The 15,000-nt window shown below is 35.3% G+C and overlaps 2 protein-coding genes across 5 annotated transcripts in view; one reads left to right on the top strand and one right to left on the bottom strand.

Annotated features, from left to right (window-relative positions):
* LOC136832996 (uncharacterized) overlaps window positions 1-1,067 on the bottom strand; it is a 3,052-nt gene extending 1,985 nt beyond the window's left edge. The window contains exon 1 of the mRNA XM_067094647.1: window positions 726-1,067. Coding sequence (XP_066950748.1) covers window positions 726-1,067 — 342 coding nt within the window. The remainder of the gene's footprint in view (window positions 1-725) is intronic.
* LOC136833233 (DBH-like monooxygenase protein 1) overlaps window positions 1-15,000 on the top strand; it is a 1,137,248-nt gene that overhangs the window by 928,558 nt on the left and 193,690 nt on the right. The gene's annotated exons all lie outside the window — the stretch shown is intronic.

Here is a 15,000-nt window from a genome sequence, read left to right as displayed (position 1 = left end):
ACGTTTATGAATTTAAGTAGTATAATTTGATTTCAGCTGGTATTGTTACTGTTGCATAAGTGCGTGTGCTTGCGTGAATGTCTTCATCATTACTTACTGATTGTAATTTATTAATCCGGGGTCAAATAAATACAAAAGAACGCTGTCAGTCATTTATCCCTAAATGCGATTCTAGAATATTGCCTTGTTCACGGAACTAGAATAAATTAGAAAGGAATATACTAATACAATAAAAATATTACGGCAGTTTGTTAGCTACAATATCATCTTTGAATAACCATTATACATTACTGTAACATTCATTATACCTTACTTATGCAGTTACTAATCCTGACAACACATACAGCCTGCGAAATCGACGTACAATATTATATACACATAATCTCTCGTATCTGTATGTACACATACGCGAATACATGCGTATCGTTGATGCATAGTGCCATTTCTGAATGACGCTACGGGTTGTTAAAAATAGCTTTAAGCTTCCTTGAAGCAATTAGGGCATAGGTACACTTCTCTCTCATCGTTTATTAAACACGCCTGGGTAATAAAAGCCAGAAGGTTGACTCCCGAAGTTGTAATGGTTGATCGATGAAAGAGTTATGCATCTGTGATCAGTTTTTCTTTTTCTTCTTCTTCTTCTTCTTCTTCTTCTTCTTCTTCTTCTTCTTCGTGATATCCAGCTTCTTCTTCTTCTTCTTCTCTTCTTCTTCTTGATCTCCCGCTTCTTCTTCTTCGTTATCTCCCTCTTCTTTTTCTTTTTCTCCTTCTTCATCTTCGGTATCTTTCGCTCCTTTTTTTTTCTTCTTCATGATGTCCCGCGTCTTCTTCTTCTTCTTCTTCTTCTTCTTCTTCTTCTTCTTCGTTATCTCCCCCTTCTTTTTCTTCGTCTTCTTCTCCATGATCTCCCGCTTCTTCTTCTTCTTCTTCTTCTTTTTCTTCTCCATGATCTCCCATTTCTTCTTCTTCTTCTTCTTCCTGTTCTCCTTCGTTATCTCCGTCTTCTTCTTCTTCTTCTTCTTCTTCTTCTGCTTCTTCTCCATGATCTCCCACTTCTTCTTCTTCATCTTCTCCTTCGTTATCTCCCTCTTCTTCTTCTTCTTCTTCTTCTTCATGATCTCCTCTTCTTCTTTCTTTCTTCTTCTTCATGATCTCCCACTTCTTCTTCTTCCTCTCCTCCTTCATTATCTCACTCTTCTTCTTCTTCTTCTTCTGCTTCTTCTCCATGATCTCCCACTTCTTCTTCTTCCTCTTCTCCTTCAATCTCCCTCTTTTTTTCTTCTTCTTCTTCTTCTTCTTCTTCTTCTTCTTCTTCTTCTTCTTCTTCTTCATGATCTCCCTCTTCTTCTTCTTCTTCTTCTTCTTCTTCTTCTTCTTCTTCTTCATGATCTCCCTCTTCTTCTTCTTCTTCTTCTTCTTCTTCATGATCTCCCACTTCTTCTTCTTCCTCTCCTCCTTCATTATCTCACTCTTCTTCTTCTTCTTCTTCTGCTTCTTCTCCATGATCTCCCATTCTTCTTCTTCCTCTTGTTATCTCCCTCTTCTTCTTCTTCTTCTTCTTCTTCTTCTTCATGATCTCCCTCTTCTTCTTTTCTTCTTCTTCTTATTCATGATCTCCCACTTCTTCTTCTTCCTCTCCTCCTTCATTATCTCACTCTTCTTCTTCTTCTTCTTCTGCTTCTTCTCCATGATCTCCCATTTATCTTCCTCTTCTCCTTCGTTATCTCCCTCTTCTTCTTCTTCTTCTTCTTCTTCTTCTTCTTCTTCTTCTTCATGAATCTCCTCTTCTTCTTCTTCTTCTTCTTCTTCTTCATGATCTCCACTTCTTCTTACCTCTCCTCCTTCATTATCTCACTCTTCTTCTTCTTCTTCTTCTGCTTCTTCCTCCATGATCTCCCACTTCTTCTTCTTCCTCTTCTTCTTCGTTATCTCCTCTTCTTCTTCTTTTCTTCTTCTTCTTCTTCATGATCCCTCTTCTTCTTTCTTCTTCTTCTTTCTTCTTCTTCTTCATGATCTCCCACTTCTTCTTCTTCCTCTCCTCCTTCATTATCTCACTCTTCTTCTTCTTCTTCTTCTGCTTCTTCTCCATGATCTCCCACTTCTTCTTCTTCCTCTTCTCCTTCGTTATCTCCCTCTTCTTCTTCTTCTTCTTCTTCTTCTTCTTCTTCATGATCTCCCTCTTCTTCTTCTTCTTCTTCTTCTTCTTCTTCATGATCTCCCACTTCTTCTTCTTCCTCTCCTCCTTCATTATCTCACTCTTCTTCTTCTTCTTCTTCTTTCTTCCTCCATGATCTCCCCTTTCTTCTTCTTCCCCTTCTCTTCGTTATCTCCCTCTTCTTCTTCTTCTTCTTCTTCTTCTTCTTCTTCTTCATGATCTCCCTCTTCTTCTTCTTCTTCTTCTTCTTCTTCATGATCTCCCACTTCTTCTTCTTCCTCTCCTCCTTCATTATCTCACTCTTCTTCTTCTTCTTCTTCTGCTTCTTCTCCATGATCTCCCACTTCTTCTTCTTCCTCTTCTCCTTCGTTATCTCCCTCTTCTTCTTCTTCTTCTTCTTCTTCTTCTTCTTCTTCATGATCTCCCTTTCTTCTTCTTCTTCTTCTTCTTCTTCTTCTTCTTCTTCTTCTTCTTCTTCTTCATGGTCTCCCATTCTTCTTCTTCCTCTTCTCCTTCATTATCTCACTCTTCTTCTTCTTCTTCTTCTGCTTTTCTCCATGATCTCCCCTTCTTCTTCTTCCTCTTCTCCTTCGTTATCTCCCTCTTCTTCTTCTTCTTCTTCTTCTTCTTCTTTCTTCTTCTTCTTCTTCTTCTTCTTCTTCTTCTTCTTCTTCTTCTTCTTCATGATCTCCCTCTTCTTTCTTCTTCTTCTTCATGATCTCCCACTTCTTCTTCTTCCTCTCCTTTCTTCATTATCTCACTCTTCTTCCTCTTCTTCTTTCTTCTGCTTCTTCTCCATGATCTCCCGCTTCTTCTTCCTCTTCTCCTTCGTTATCTCCCTCTTCTTCTTCTTCTTCATGATCTCCCTGTTTCTTCTTCCTCTTCCTCTTCTTCTTCTAGAATCGGGGATTACAGGTCTCCAAATATATCGAATCTACCGGTCGCTTTGTCCCAGATACGTATGTAATCGTAAAAATAACCTTAGTGCCCTCTTAACTACTCGATTTCTTCGAACTTGTAGGATGCGCTTGTTACTGCAAAGCTCAAGATCCAAATGAAGAAATTCTGACGTTCGTAGCAGAACTCGAACCCGTCATTTTCCACTGAACGTGTTTTGTGTCAAAATAGTTCTTTGTATTCTTGGTTGAGATTTGTCTTTATCGTCGTGAACTGTTTGTCATTTATGTGTTTGTTTTCAGTATTAAACTTTTTTTTGCATTCAGGCATTCTAGTGTTTGGGCGCTTGCTTTGGCAATCTAAGGCGCTAGTTTCATGTGACTGATTGGTCTCACACACACACACATATACATATATGAAAATAAGAAGGCCCATAAAACACTATTTAAACAAAAGAAAGATGCTGGAATCTGCTATCATCAATCAAACCAACAATATGAACCTGTCAGGAGGACATTGAAATCAGGACATTTGACACCTTCCTCCCCTTTTTGAAGAAGATGACCAAGAAACGCGACCGCCAGATCCATCGCCAAACGGGAGCTAATGAGGCCAAAAACCACTAGGGAATTTGGTCAATCTCCTCCTTCTTAAAAACGCCACCTCCTAACATCGGAGGCCTTTCATGTTTTTGTATATATACCATTGTAACTTTCCCTGTCCATATTCTACCAGTGAACAGGGCACAGAAACAAATGCCCGAAATATATGGTTTCAACAAATAGTGTTTTATGGGCCTTCTTATTTTCATATTACACTGTAGTATTACAGGAAAAGACATTCATATACATATATATATATATATATATATATATATATATATATATATATATATATATATATATATATTATATAAATAAATCTATACATGTATATAAATATAATATATATATATATATATATATATATATATATATATATATATGTATGTATATGTATATGTATATATATAAACACACTTACGGATAGATGGATATAGATATGATCAAGTGATTTTCATAACATTTCTGGATACTGACCCTCTCTTGAGTTCAATGTCTTCAGCGCCTTGACTTTTAAAAGTTGCAATAACATATGATAAAACAGTAAACAAACTATTCCCCCTTTTGGCAGAAAAAAAAAACAACCGTTCACATCAACATTCCTACATCACACAAAAAAAAAAGTTCCTTAACAGCCATTTATAAACTAAACGACTTTCCCCTAATTCGAGAGATTTGTTAAGGAATTGCTGCTTTACTGCTGCTGGAAGGAAAAGAAGAGGAGAGAGAGAGAGAGAGAGAGAGAGAGAGAGAGAGAGAGAGAGAGATTGATTGTGGGAGAGAAAGAAAGAGAAAAAGATTAAGGAGAGAGAGAGAGAGAGAGAGAAAGGATTAAGAGAGAGAAGAGAGAGAGAGAGAGAGAGAGAGAGAGAGAGAGAGAGGAGATTGTGGAGAGAGAGAGAGAGAGATTAAGGGAGAGAGAGAGAGAGAGAGAGAGAGAGAGAGAGAGAGAGAGAGAGAGAGAGATAGAGAGAGAAAGAGAGAGAGAGAGAGAGAGAGAGGAGAGAAAGAAGAAAAAAAATCCCCTTTCCAGCGGAAGACGGATTAAGCAACAACAAATCCGGGATTAGACAACAGAAAGTCGATTGGGCAGAGTGACCGAATTCTCCGAAACGCCAGAAAGGATTTTGCAGGGGACTCCAGCAACCTTAGTGCGGCCGCCAAGAGTGTGTGTGTGTGTGTGTAGCTCTGGACAATAGAAATTAGTCTTTGAGCATGAGATTTATATACTGTATATGCATTACATATGTTATATATATATATATATATATATATATATATATATATATATATATATATATATATATATATATATATATATATATATATATATATATATAATAATATATATATATATATATATATATCTATTATATATATATATATATATATATATATATTTATAAGAATCAAGACATCTCAGGTTGAAGAGGTAAAGGCACGCATGTCTCTTACAAGAACAAGTTTATTCAGCGTTTCACATCACATGATGCATCCCCTCAAGGCTGGAAATTACAGACAATAAATACTTAAATGTCACTTCCACAATGGGAAAAGCTTCTTTAAAATTTTAAAATTTGCAACTACAAAAAATTAAAACAAGAACTTGAAAGGAACACCTACCAAGGCAAGAGCTAAAAAGTGACTAGAAAGAGGATCCATGTGATGTGAAACGTTGGTCGAATAAACTTGTTCTTGTAAGATATAACCTGAGATATATATATATTTATATATATATATATATATATATATATATATATATATATATATATATTTATATATATATATATATATATATATATATACTAACATATATATATATAATATATTATTATATTTTATATCTGAATGCCAAGAGCTAGTTTTACATAAAACAGCTTACGTGTGGACGACAAGAGCACATGGTATGTATATATACTCATATACAGTACATGTGTATATATATGTATATTTATATATATTATAGCTTTTTTAAAGAAAAAGTGGTAGGAGACGAAGATATTGGAATAACGATAGAAAGTTGACAGATTTAGAGATATTAAGCTGACTATACATAATATATATACATATATATACACATACACACACGTGTTTCTAATACCTTTTCCTGTCTTAAAAAGGGTTCAGGACCAAGACTGCTCACTGTAGAATGAGATGCTAAAGGAATCCTTCTTAAGGGGGACGAGGCCCGGCTGTTAAAAAAAAAAAAAAAAAAAGTCAAGTCTTTGGGAACACAGGAAATGTAAGGATTTACGAGAATTAGTCAGAATATTTAAAAGCTTTAAAGTAACTTGAAATATAACCGAGAATGGCATAATTTCTGGTTATTTTTTCTTGAATTGTATATTTTCTTTCATTATGAATTATTGAAAATCAGTCTCTGTCATATTTTAAAGAGCATATCTATATCCTGTTTCATTATATACCTTTATGTTTATATTTAATAATGCATTTTATACATAAACAAACAGTAAGGAGTATTTTACATAGGCACGATTGAACGCACATTCAAATCCATATGAGGTTATTATTTTTTGACTATTTTTTAATATATATATATATATATATATATATATATATATATATATATATATATATATATATATATATATATATATATATATATATATATATATATGTATATATATATTATACATATATATGTATATATATACATATATATGTATATATATAAAACGATGTTTCCTTTGCAAATGTCATTTGGACCCGTCTTAAAGCATAAAGTAAGTAGACCTTAGTTTAACCAGACCACTGAGCTGATTAACAGCTCTCCTAGGGCTGGCCCGAAGGATTAGATTTATTTTACGTGGCTAAGAACCAGTTGGTTACCTAGCAACGGGACCTACAGCTTATTGTGGAATCAAACCACATTATACCGAGAAATGAATTTCTATCACCAGAAATAAATTCCTCTAATTCTTCATTGGCCGGCCGGAGACTCGAACTCAGGCCTAGCAGAGTGCCAGCCTAGAACTCTACCGCCTCTGCCAACGAGGAACTTCTTAAAGCATAAACTGAACATTTAACAGTCTCGACCCCTTTATACGTTCCAGTACAACCCTTAAACGAACGTATTATACACAAACGTAAAATGTTCGTCCACTGAAGAAACTCCTCCGACAGCGTCATTCTACAAGGGACTATTAAATCGCGCCCGTTATTCACTGGACTTCATTCACTGGCCTCCATTATTCATTTGACTTCATTCCTAATGGAGTGCTCGGCCGAAGAGATCATTACGCAGGGAATGTTGAGAGCCTTAATGAAATTGGCTTTTTTTGACTTCCTCGGTGGAGTTGTTTTGCAACATTTCTGAGGACTGCTGTACCGTTTTTTTTTCATAGCTCAGATTGCTTGGTTCAATGTCACACTCATTATAACACTTTATAACCTGCTGCAGTAATGTCACGACCATTATAACCTGGATACTGTTTGGTCTTATAACTTGAAGTGCTGCTTCCGTTGTGATGTGAATTATAAATTTAGAACATATAAATTATATTCTTTATATCCTGTACACTGTGATTGATTTCGTAACACCAGACATTACCGTCTACATTGCTTATTATAGCCGACAGCATTATAACCGACCTACTGTTTGGTGTTATAACTTACATGCTGCTTACGCTGTAACATGTATTAGAACTTTAGAACATACACATTATATCCTTTGCTCATTATAACGTCCAGCATTATAACCGAAATACTAAATACTGTTTGGTCTTATAACTTACATGCTGCAGACGATTTGATACGAATTAGAACTTTATATCCTTTATAGCCTACACACTGAATGATTTGATAACACCAGACCTTAACGTACGCAGTGGTTGTTATAGCTTACAACATTATAACCGGAATGCTGTTTGGTCTCATAACTCGAGTGTTGCTTGCGATGTGACATGCATTATAACTCTAGAACATACACATTATATCCTTTATAACACCAGACATTACACCCACACACTGATTGCATCGTGCATTATTACCCAAGATTGCTGGATTTAATATCACTCGTATTACAAGCTATCAATTGCTTGCGTTAATACGGCAAGCAGTCGAACCCGCCTGAATCATCCAGTTCCTTAGAATAATCAAATAGAATAATTCTTGTTTTAAGGATAATTTTTTTTTAAGGATAATTTTCTAGGCGTAAGGTCTTTCATTCCTCCGTGTATCATAGCAAATTTCTGTTTTTACTTTTTTTATTCGTTTTCATTCCTTTTTATCTTGATTTTAACATTTTCATTTATTTTACACTTGAGAATTCCATTCTCTGAACGCTTGTTTGACAAAATGATTTTTCATTTTGTCGGTTCCATATGAATTCTTTGCATATTTTCAATAATAATAATAATAATAATAATTATAATAATAATAATAATAATGTAGTGAAGGTGAATGACACCAAATCTCCACTTGTGTTAAAACTGTGCCACAAACCGAATCATTTTATCCCTCACTTAACCCATTCACTCTCTTTCTCTTCATAAAACTCAAAAAAAAAAAATGAAAGAAAAAAATAGCAAAAAAATTATATATTTCTTTCTAGTTTTTTTTTTTATCTTTTTCAATCTGCCTCCGCATCGCATGTTCTAATTTTTCTTTTTTTCTCTCTCTCTCTCTCTCTCTCTCTCTCTCTCTCTCTCTCTCTGGGGAATATTCGTGCGTTCATTACAGGAGCGGGATAAACCCCTTTCAGCTCCATTACCCGACACTGTTTATAGTTTTAAAATCCGGTGTTTTGAAATACCGACGGCCTCGATAGCGTTATTTTTCTTTTTTTTTATTTATTTATTTTTAACCCCTTCGGGAAAGCGAGAACGATTAGGCCTGGAGAGAGAGAGAGAGAGAGAGAGAGAGAGAGAGAGAGAGAGCTGCTGAGAGTTAAAGAGAGAGTAGCCGTTTTCAGATCATTTTGGAATTCAACACTTTGAACGCTCAGTATTTGCTCCAATTTTTTTTTTCTTTTCGTTTTTTTTTCATTTTGGATCGTCCGCAATTTTGGATTTCAATTTGCCACGTAGCGGCAGCAGTCTCCTCTCTCTCTCTCTCTCTCTCTCTCTCTCTCTCTCTCTCTCTCTCTCTCTCTCTCTCTCTTACTTAATCGGGCGGAGCGAAATCGAGGGCATTGGCTGAAAAGTTCAGTAGATTTCTTGTTTGGTCGAATGGGGGGTTATTTTTGGTTTTATCTCCTTTCGGATTAACTGGAAATGTACGAGGCGCTTGGAATTCGACTGCCGATGAATTTTAACTAAGTTATAAAGGCATATAGGGCTCGGGTACAATGGCTTTGTTTTCAATTTCCGGGAAAAAGATTTTCAGACGCCAGGTTTTTTTTTTTAACACCGGGATGGATACATTGAGTGTGCTTGGGTGTGTCTCGTTTGGTATCCAGATTTTTTTTTTTTCAGCGTTTGGTTTAATACCGTTGGTCCCGTTCACCTGCTTTCAGTATTGTGATGCCAGTAATTACCCCCTCCCACATCTTTGTCTTCTGATTTCCTGATATTAGAAGCTCAAAGATTGAAACGAAGGTGCAATGCATTACTATCCTAAAGCAACTTCACTTTGTATTTTAAATAATTTATTTATATTTTCATCTATTTATCTATTAGTTTATTAGTTTATCTTTTTTTTATTTTCTAGTAAGTGATCTCGTCTTTCTTTATTTCCAATTATCTTCTGTATCTTTTTTCAAACGAGCACCATATTGTCTGGAAGCTTGAATTTCAAGTCAGTGGCCTCAGTAGGCTTGTTCCATGCGAATAGGGGTTTATCTTCTTAATAATAATAATAATAATAATAATAATAATAATAATAATAATAATAATAATAATAATAATAATAATAATAATAATAATAATAATAACGTTTTTGGAAACGCATTGGACTGAAAGCATTAAAATCAAAAACAGGAAATGAAAGGAAATGTTCCTTTTCCCAGATAGGATTATAATATGCGTTGGTTTTATATTTCATTAAAAAATTTAGTATCTTGAGCTTGTGGTTGATATATTAAATGAATATGAGAAACTTGGACTTTTAAGGGTTTATTGTATGTTAATCTCTTTAAATTTTTTTGTAAAAATCCACTGATATTCATGGCAGATACTTCAGTATCAGGAACCTTTGACATTTCTGTGGAATAAGCAAATCGTCGTGATTAATTTTTTAAGTTGATAGCGTAAGAATATTTGTTGATTTATCTATTTACTTTTGCTTTAGGTTTGCTGGGTTACCTAATATTTTTATGATCTCCTTTGATGTGTATAAGAATAAAGGGTTTATGTAATTACATTTAATCACAGTAAAAGAATTTTATGTGGTATGTCTCCTTTTTTTGTTTTATAGGTTTGTCAGATAATTTTGTATTCTCTCTCTCTCTCTCTCTCTCTCTCTCTCTCTCTCTCTCTCTCTCTCTCTCTCTCTCTCTCTCTCTCTCTCTCACATATTTTAGTTGTCTGTAAAAGAAAACTGTTGTGAGGCTTTGTCTGTCCGTCCGCACTTTTTCTGTCCGCCCTCAGATCTTAAAAACTACTGAGGCTAGAGAAATGCAAATTGGTATGTTGATCATCCACCCTCCAATCATCAAACATGCCAAATTGCAGCCTTCTAGCCTCATCAGTTTTATTTTATTTAAGGTTAAAGCTAGCCAGAATCGTAATTCTGCCAGCCCTATAGGTACCAACAACACAGGCCACCACCGGACCATGGCTGAGTTTCATGAGCCGCGGCTGAAAGTTTCATGGGCCGTGGCTGAAAGTTTCATGCAGTACTATACGCTGTACAGAAAACTCGATTGCTCTGAAGAAACTTCGGCGCATTTTTTACTTGTTTTTATTTGCCATAAATTCCTTCGGTATTTGAAACCTTTAGTATACATCCTCCTGGTATGTTGATACCTTAAACCTTTCAGCTTAACAGCATTCCAAAACTTTCTCAAGTTATTGGTTCCAGTTTACATTCCCTTTTTGAGCTGATGAAAAGAATGCTTTTGGAATGTGGGAACTTGTAGTATACTACATTACTGCCCTAATACTATTCTACTTACATTGCCCTAATACTATTCTACTTACATTTTAATACATTTTTATCTATTTATATATTTATTGATTTTTTTGTTTTTTAATAAGTGGGATCTCTTCTTTTTGTTTATCCCTTTACTTCCTCTTACTTCTTCCTAATGAACACCTTAATATTCTTTGGAAACTTGAATTTTAAGTCAGTGGCCCCTTTGGTGGGCTTGTTCCATATGAATAGGTTTCATCTACTGAATAATAATAATAATAATAATAATAATAATAATAATAATAATAATAATAATAAATTTTTTCCAGGGTTAATTTTTTTTTAAAAGGCGTTTTATAAATTTGCCTGACTAATGATTTTCCATGACTCAGAGAATTTAACACCACGAAGAAACATTGTAGGCAATAATTTCCAATGAATTTCACTGTAGCTTTTTGTTTCTTGATTTTGAATCTGTATCTGATAGTATTCGCTTTCATTCATCTAATTTAAGACCTGAGTCCTTTATCGGATTTATAATATTTATGTTTGAATGAAGCGTTTACGTGCGCGCGCACATACACACACTATACTGTATATGTGTGTTTGTGTTTGTGTTTGTGTGTGTGTGCTGTAGATACATGTTTCATACTCCGTTTTCATATAATCAAAATGCATATTGTAATATTTATATGATATATTACAAAACGTAACTCTCTCTCTCTCTCTCTCTCTCTCTCTCTCTCTCTCTCTCTCTCTCTCTCTCTCTCTCTCTCTGTAGCCCTTACCATTGGCACCTCCCGACACCTGGCCCTCATAAATATATTCATTCCCCTTCTCTGTCAGACACAAACACACACACACACACACACACAAACGCAGACATACACACACACACACACCTCCCCCTCCCTCCTCCCAGCCCCAAATGGAGGTACCTACCTCAGCCCCTGACGTCCCCTTAGGTTTTACCCTTAAGAGGATCCCCACTTCGTATCGTTCCCCCTACCTATCGCGTAGGGGAAGGGGAGGGGGCTTTCTAGCTGCTACGTCAACCCCTACATAAACAAGTCGGAACCATCACCATAAAGTAAACCGCAAGACATATATACTCGCAACTTCACTCTTTTTGAAGTCGAGTCAAACCCACTACGCAAAAAAAAGGGAGCGGGGGGGGGGGAGTGAGATGAATTACGACCTGAAACTTTAATGGAGTGGTAAGTGAAAACACACTCACAAACGCGCGCATGTACAGTACGTACGCTCGTTTAGTTATTTGTTTATTAACTTGTTTATCTGGTGTTTGTTTTTTGTTGTTGTTTGTACTCAGATTTACTGATTTTTTCATTGCTTTTTCAAATTTGGTCTTCTGTTCTTCGTAAGCTTTTAAGCAAGTTCCATATGAGTGAATTCTAATAATAATAATAATAATAATAATAATAATAATAATAATAATAATAATAATAATAAAAAATAAGATAACTGTGAAAGACGAAAAAAAATAATTATAATAATAATAAGTGGAATCTCACACTGAAACATAATAATAATAATAATAATAATAATAATAATAATAATAATAATAACTGGAATCACACTTTTACCCATACACAGTGACACGCACAATAATATTCGGAATGTAACCCGTGAAATATAACACGTGGAATTTAACACAGAATTTAACACGTGGAATTTAACACGGAATTTAACAAGTGAAATTTAGCACATAATTTAACACATGGAATTTAACACGTGGAACTTAACACACAATTTAACACGTGGAATTTAACACATAATTTAACACATGGAATTTAACACAGAATTTAACACGTGGAAGAACAGAACAGCGCTCATTCAGACAGTTACGCAGAGAGCCAATCAGGCAAATGGACAGAGAGAGCTATGGAAGGAAACAGAATTAAATCTGGCCTGCAGGAGAAAAATGAAAAATATTTTTGGGAGAGTATTTTTCGGTGCTCAGCAATTTTTTTCTTTCATCAAAATTGAAACCTCGATAGGTATTCTGTGTTTTGCCCTCCCGTCCAAAGGGAAATTTGGTTTACCTTTAAGGAAAGGGTTATGGCTATGCTGTGTGATGCTTCAGTTTTTTTTTATTCACTTAAAGAAACAGTTCATCATTGGTAAAAGAGCAGTATAATTTAATTTTTTTAAATTTATGTATTATTTTTATTAACTTAGAAAAAAACTGTTCATCAGCCTTCGTATGTTCACATCTCAAAATCTAAAGAAGACAAGAAAGAAATGCGCCGAAGTTTCTTCGGCGCAATCAACTTTTCTGTATAGCGTTATGCTGTATGAAACTCTCAGCTACGACCGGGCAGCGCTCAGTTGCTCCCCAGAAGCGGTCAACTGAAGGTGAGTCGGCGACTCCTCCGGAAAGTGCTGCCAGATGCACGACCCATGGCTAAACTTAACCTTAGATTAAAATAAAAACTACTGAGGTTAGAGGGCTACAATTTTATATGTTTGATGATTGGAGGGTGAATGATCAGCATCCCAATTTCCAGCCCTCTAGCATCAGTAGTTTTTAAGACATGAGGGCGGACAGAAAAAAGTACGGACAGACAGAAAAAGCCTCCTCAATAGTTTTCTTTTACAGAAAACTAAAAAAAAAAAAAACTTAAATTTAGCCTTTAATTATGGCAAGTAATCTAATGCATTTAGATTCACCAACCAGTCATGGGTCATGTGTGAGTATAAAAATATAAACTAATGTTTATGCTTTCAAAATTAGTATATAAAAAAGATATACAGCCTGATCATAAACAAACCTTGTGACTATACTAATTTTAATAGCTTGCTTTAAGTCATAGTCTAGGACATGAAAATAAAATGATTGACCGGAGATCTTGCAAATATCACCCCATTTATATTTATTTACAATAGCTTGACCATTATTATTATTAAAGTTTTTTTTATTTATAAATATATTTATTTATTTATTTCTGCAAGAGTCCCTAAGGCTGTGTCTCTGTAATATCCTGAAGATGGAGCGAACTGAATCATTATACCTGAAAAAAAAATATATATATATGTATATATAAATATATATTATATATATATGTGTGTGTATATATATATACATGTATATATAGTGTGAGAGAGAGAGAGAGAGAGAGAGAGAGAGGCATGCAAGCAAGCAAGCAGACAGACAGGGAGGCGAGACTCGAAAAATACCCCGCAAAAAAAAATAAAAAAAAGAGTCCTATTCTTATCTTCGGTAATCTTTTTTTATTGAACTGAAGTGACATGAAATATATATGATCCTCTTGACATCCTTGATGCGCCCATTGTCGAAATCCTTTCTTGCAGCCTCTCCTTTGACGGGAGGAGGGGGCTCCACCCCCCCCCCACTCCTTAGTCTGAATGAGCGCCAGACATCCGCCTAGTCAGCAGACGCTGGAGAGCGTCGCCCGCAGATTCCATACATATTCTCCCACCCCGCCCCCGCCCCCGTCTCCCAAATCCATCAGAGATCAAGCACCTCTGATTATCCCTCCCTTTGCCGGCACAAAGGAGCCGACTTACCTTGAATAAGGCATCCCTAATCTACTAATTAATTAATACGGCTCCTAATGGCGCACCTGGTTAGGGATGTCGGTAAATTGCACCTCCTCTTGCCCCTAGTCTTAGTCCTCTCTCTCTCTCTCTCTCTCTCTCTCTCTCTCTCTCTCTCTCTCTCTCTCTCCTGTGTGCCTTTGCTGTTAATTAATTTGGGTATTCTAGGCTGCTATAGATATCGTCTCAGATTACTGTCTGTTGCCTTTAATGTGCAGAAGAATCTGGTTGTTTTGTAGGCTTGGGCCTACAGTAGACTTGTAAGCCAACTTACGATCCTTTCTAAATGAGTAAACTTTCTTTTTTTTATAATTGAGTTATCTCGCGTCGCAACATCCATGGTCTGATTTTGCACTGCTTAGCAAATCTTGAGTTTTTTTTGGTTTTGTTTTTCTTATCTTTTTGCTTTTTTTTTGACATTTTATTTTTTGTTTTTTTCTGAGTTTCCAACACTGAACAAATCTTCAGTTTATTGTTATTTTATTTCAAACTTTTTTTTTTTTTTTTGTTTTTTGTAGGACTTTTTTTTTTTTTAGGACTTTCCTTCTTTAACGTTGGCATCTTCGTTTCCAGACCAGTAGGAACCTTTGTTGCAGGTCGCGTCTTCCTGGATTCTGAGGAGGAGGCATTTTTCCATGCTTTCGTATGACTTATGAACTAAAAATATATTATTGTTGTTATTATTATTACTATTATTATTTTTATTCGAGTCCGTACGTGAATAATGAGAAAGTC

This window comes from Macrobrachium rosenbergii, chromosome 51, assembly GCF_040412425.1.
Source record: "Macrobrachium rosenbergii isolate ZJJX-2024 chromosome 51, ASM4041242v1, whole genome shotgun sequence".
NCBI classification, from domain to species: domain Eukaryota; kingdom Metazoa; phylum Arthropoda; class Malacostraca; order Decapoda; family Palaemonidae; genus Macrobrachium; species Macrobrachium rosenbergii.
This window is presented reverse-complemented; position numbering and strand designations above follow the sequence as displayed.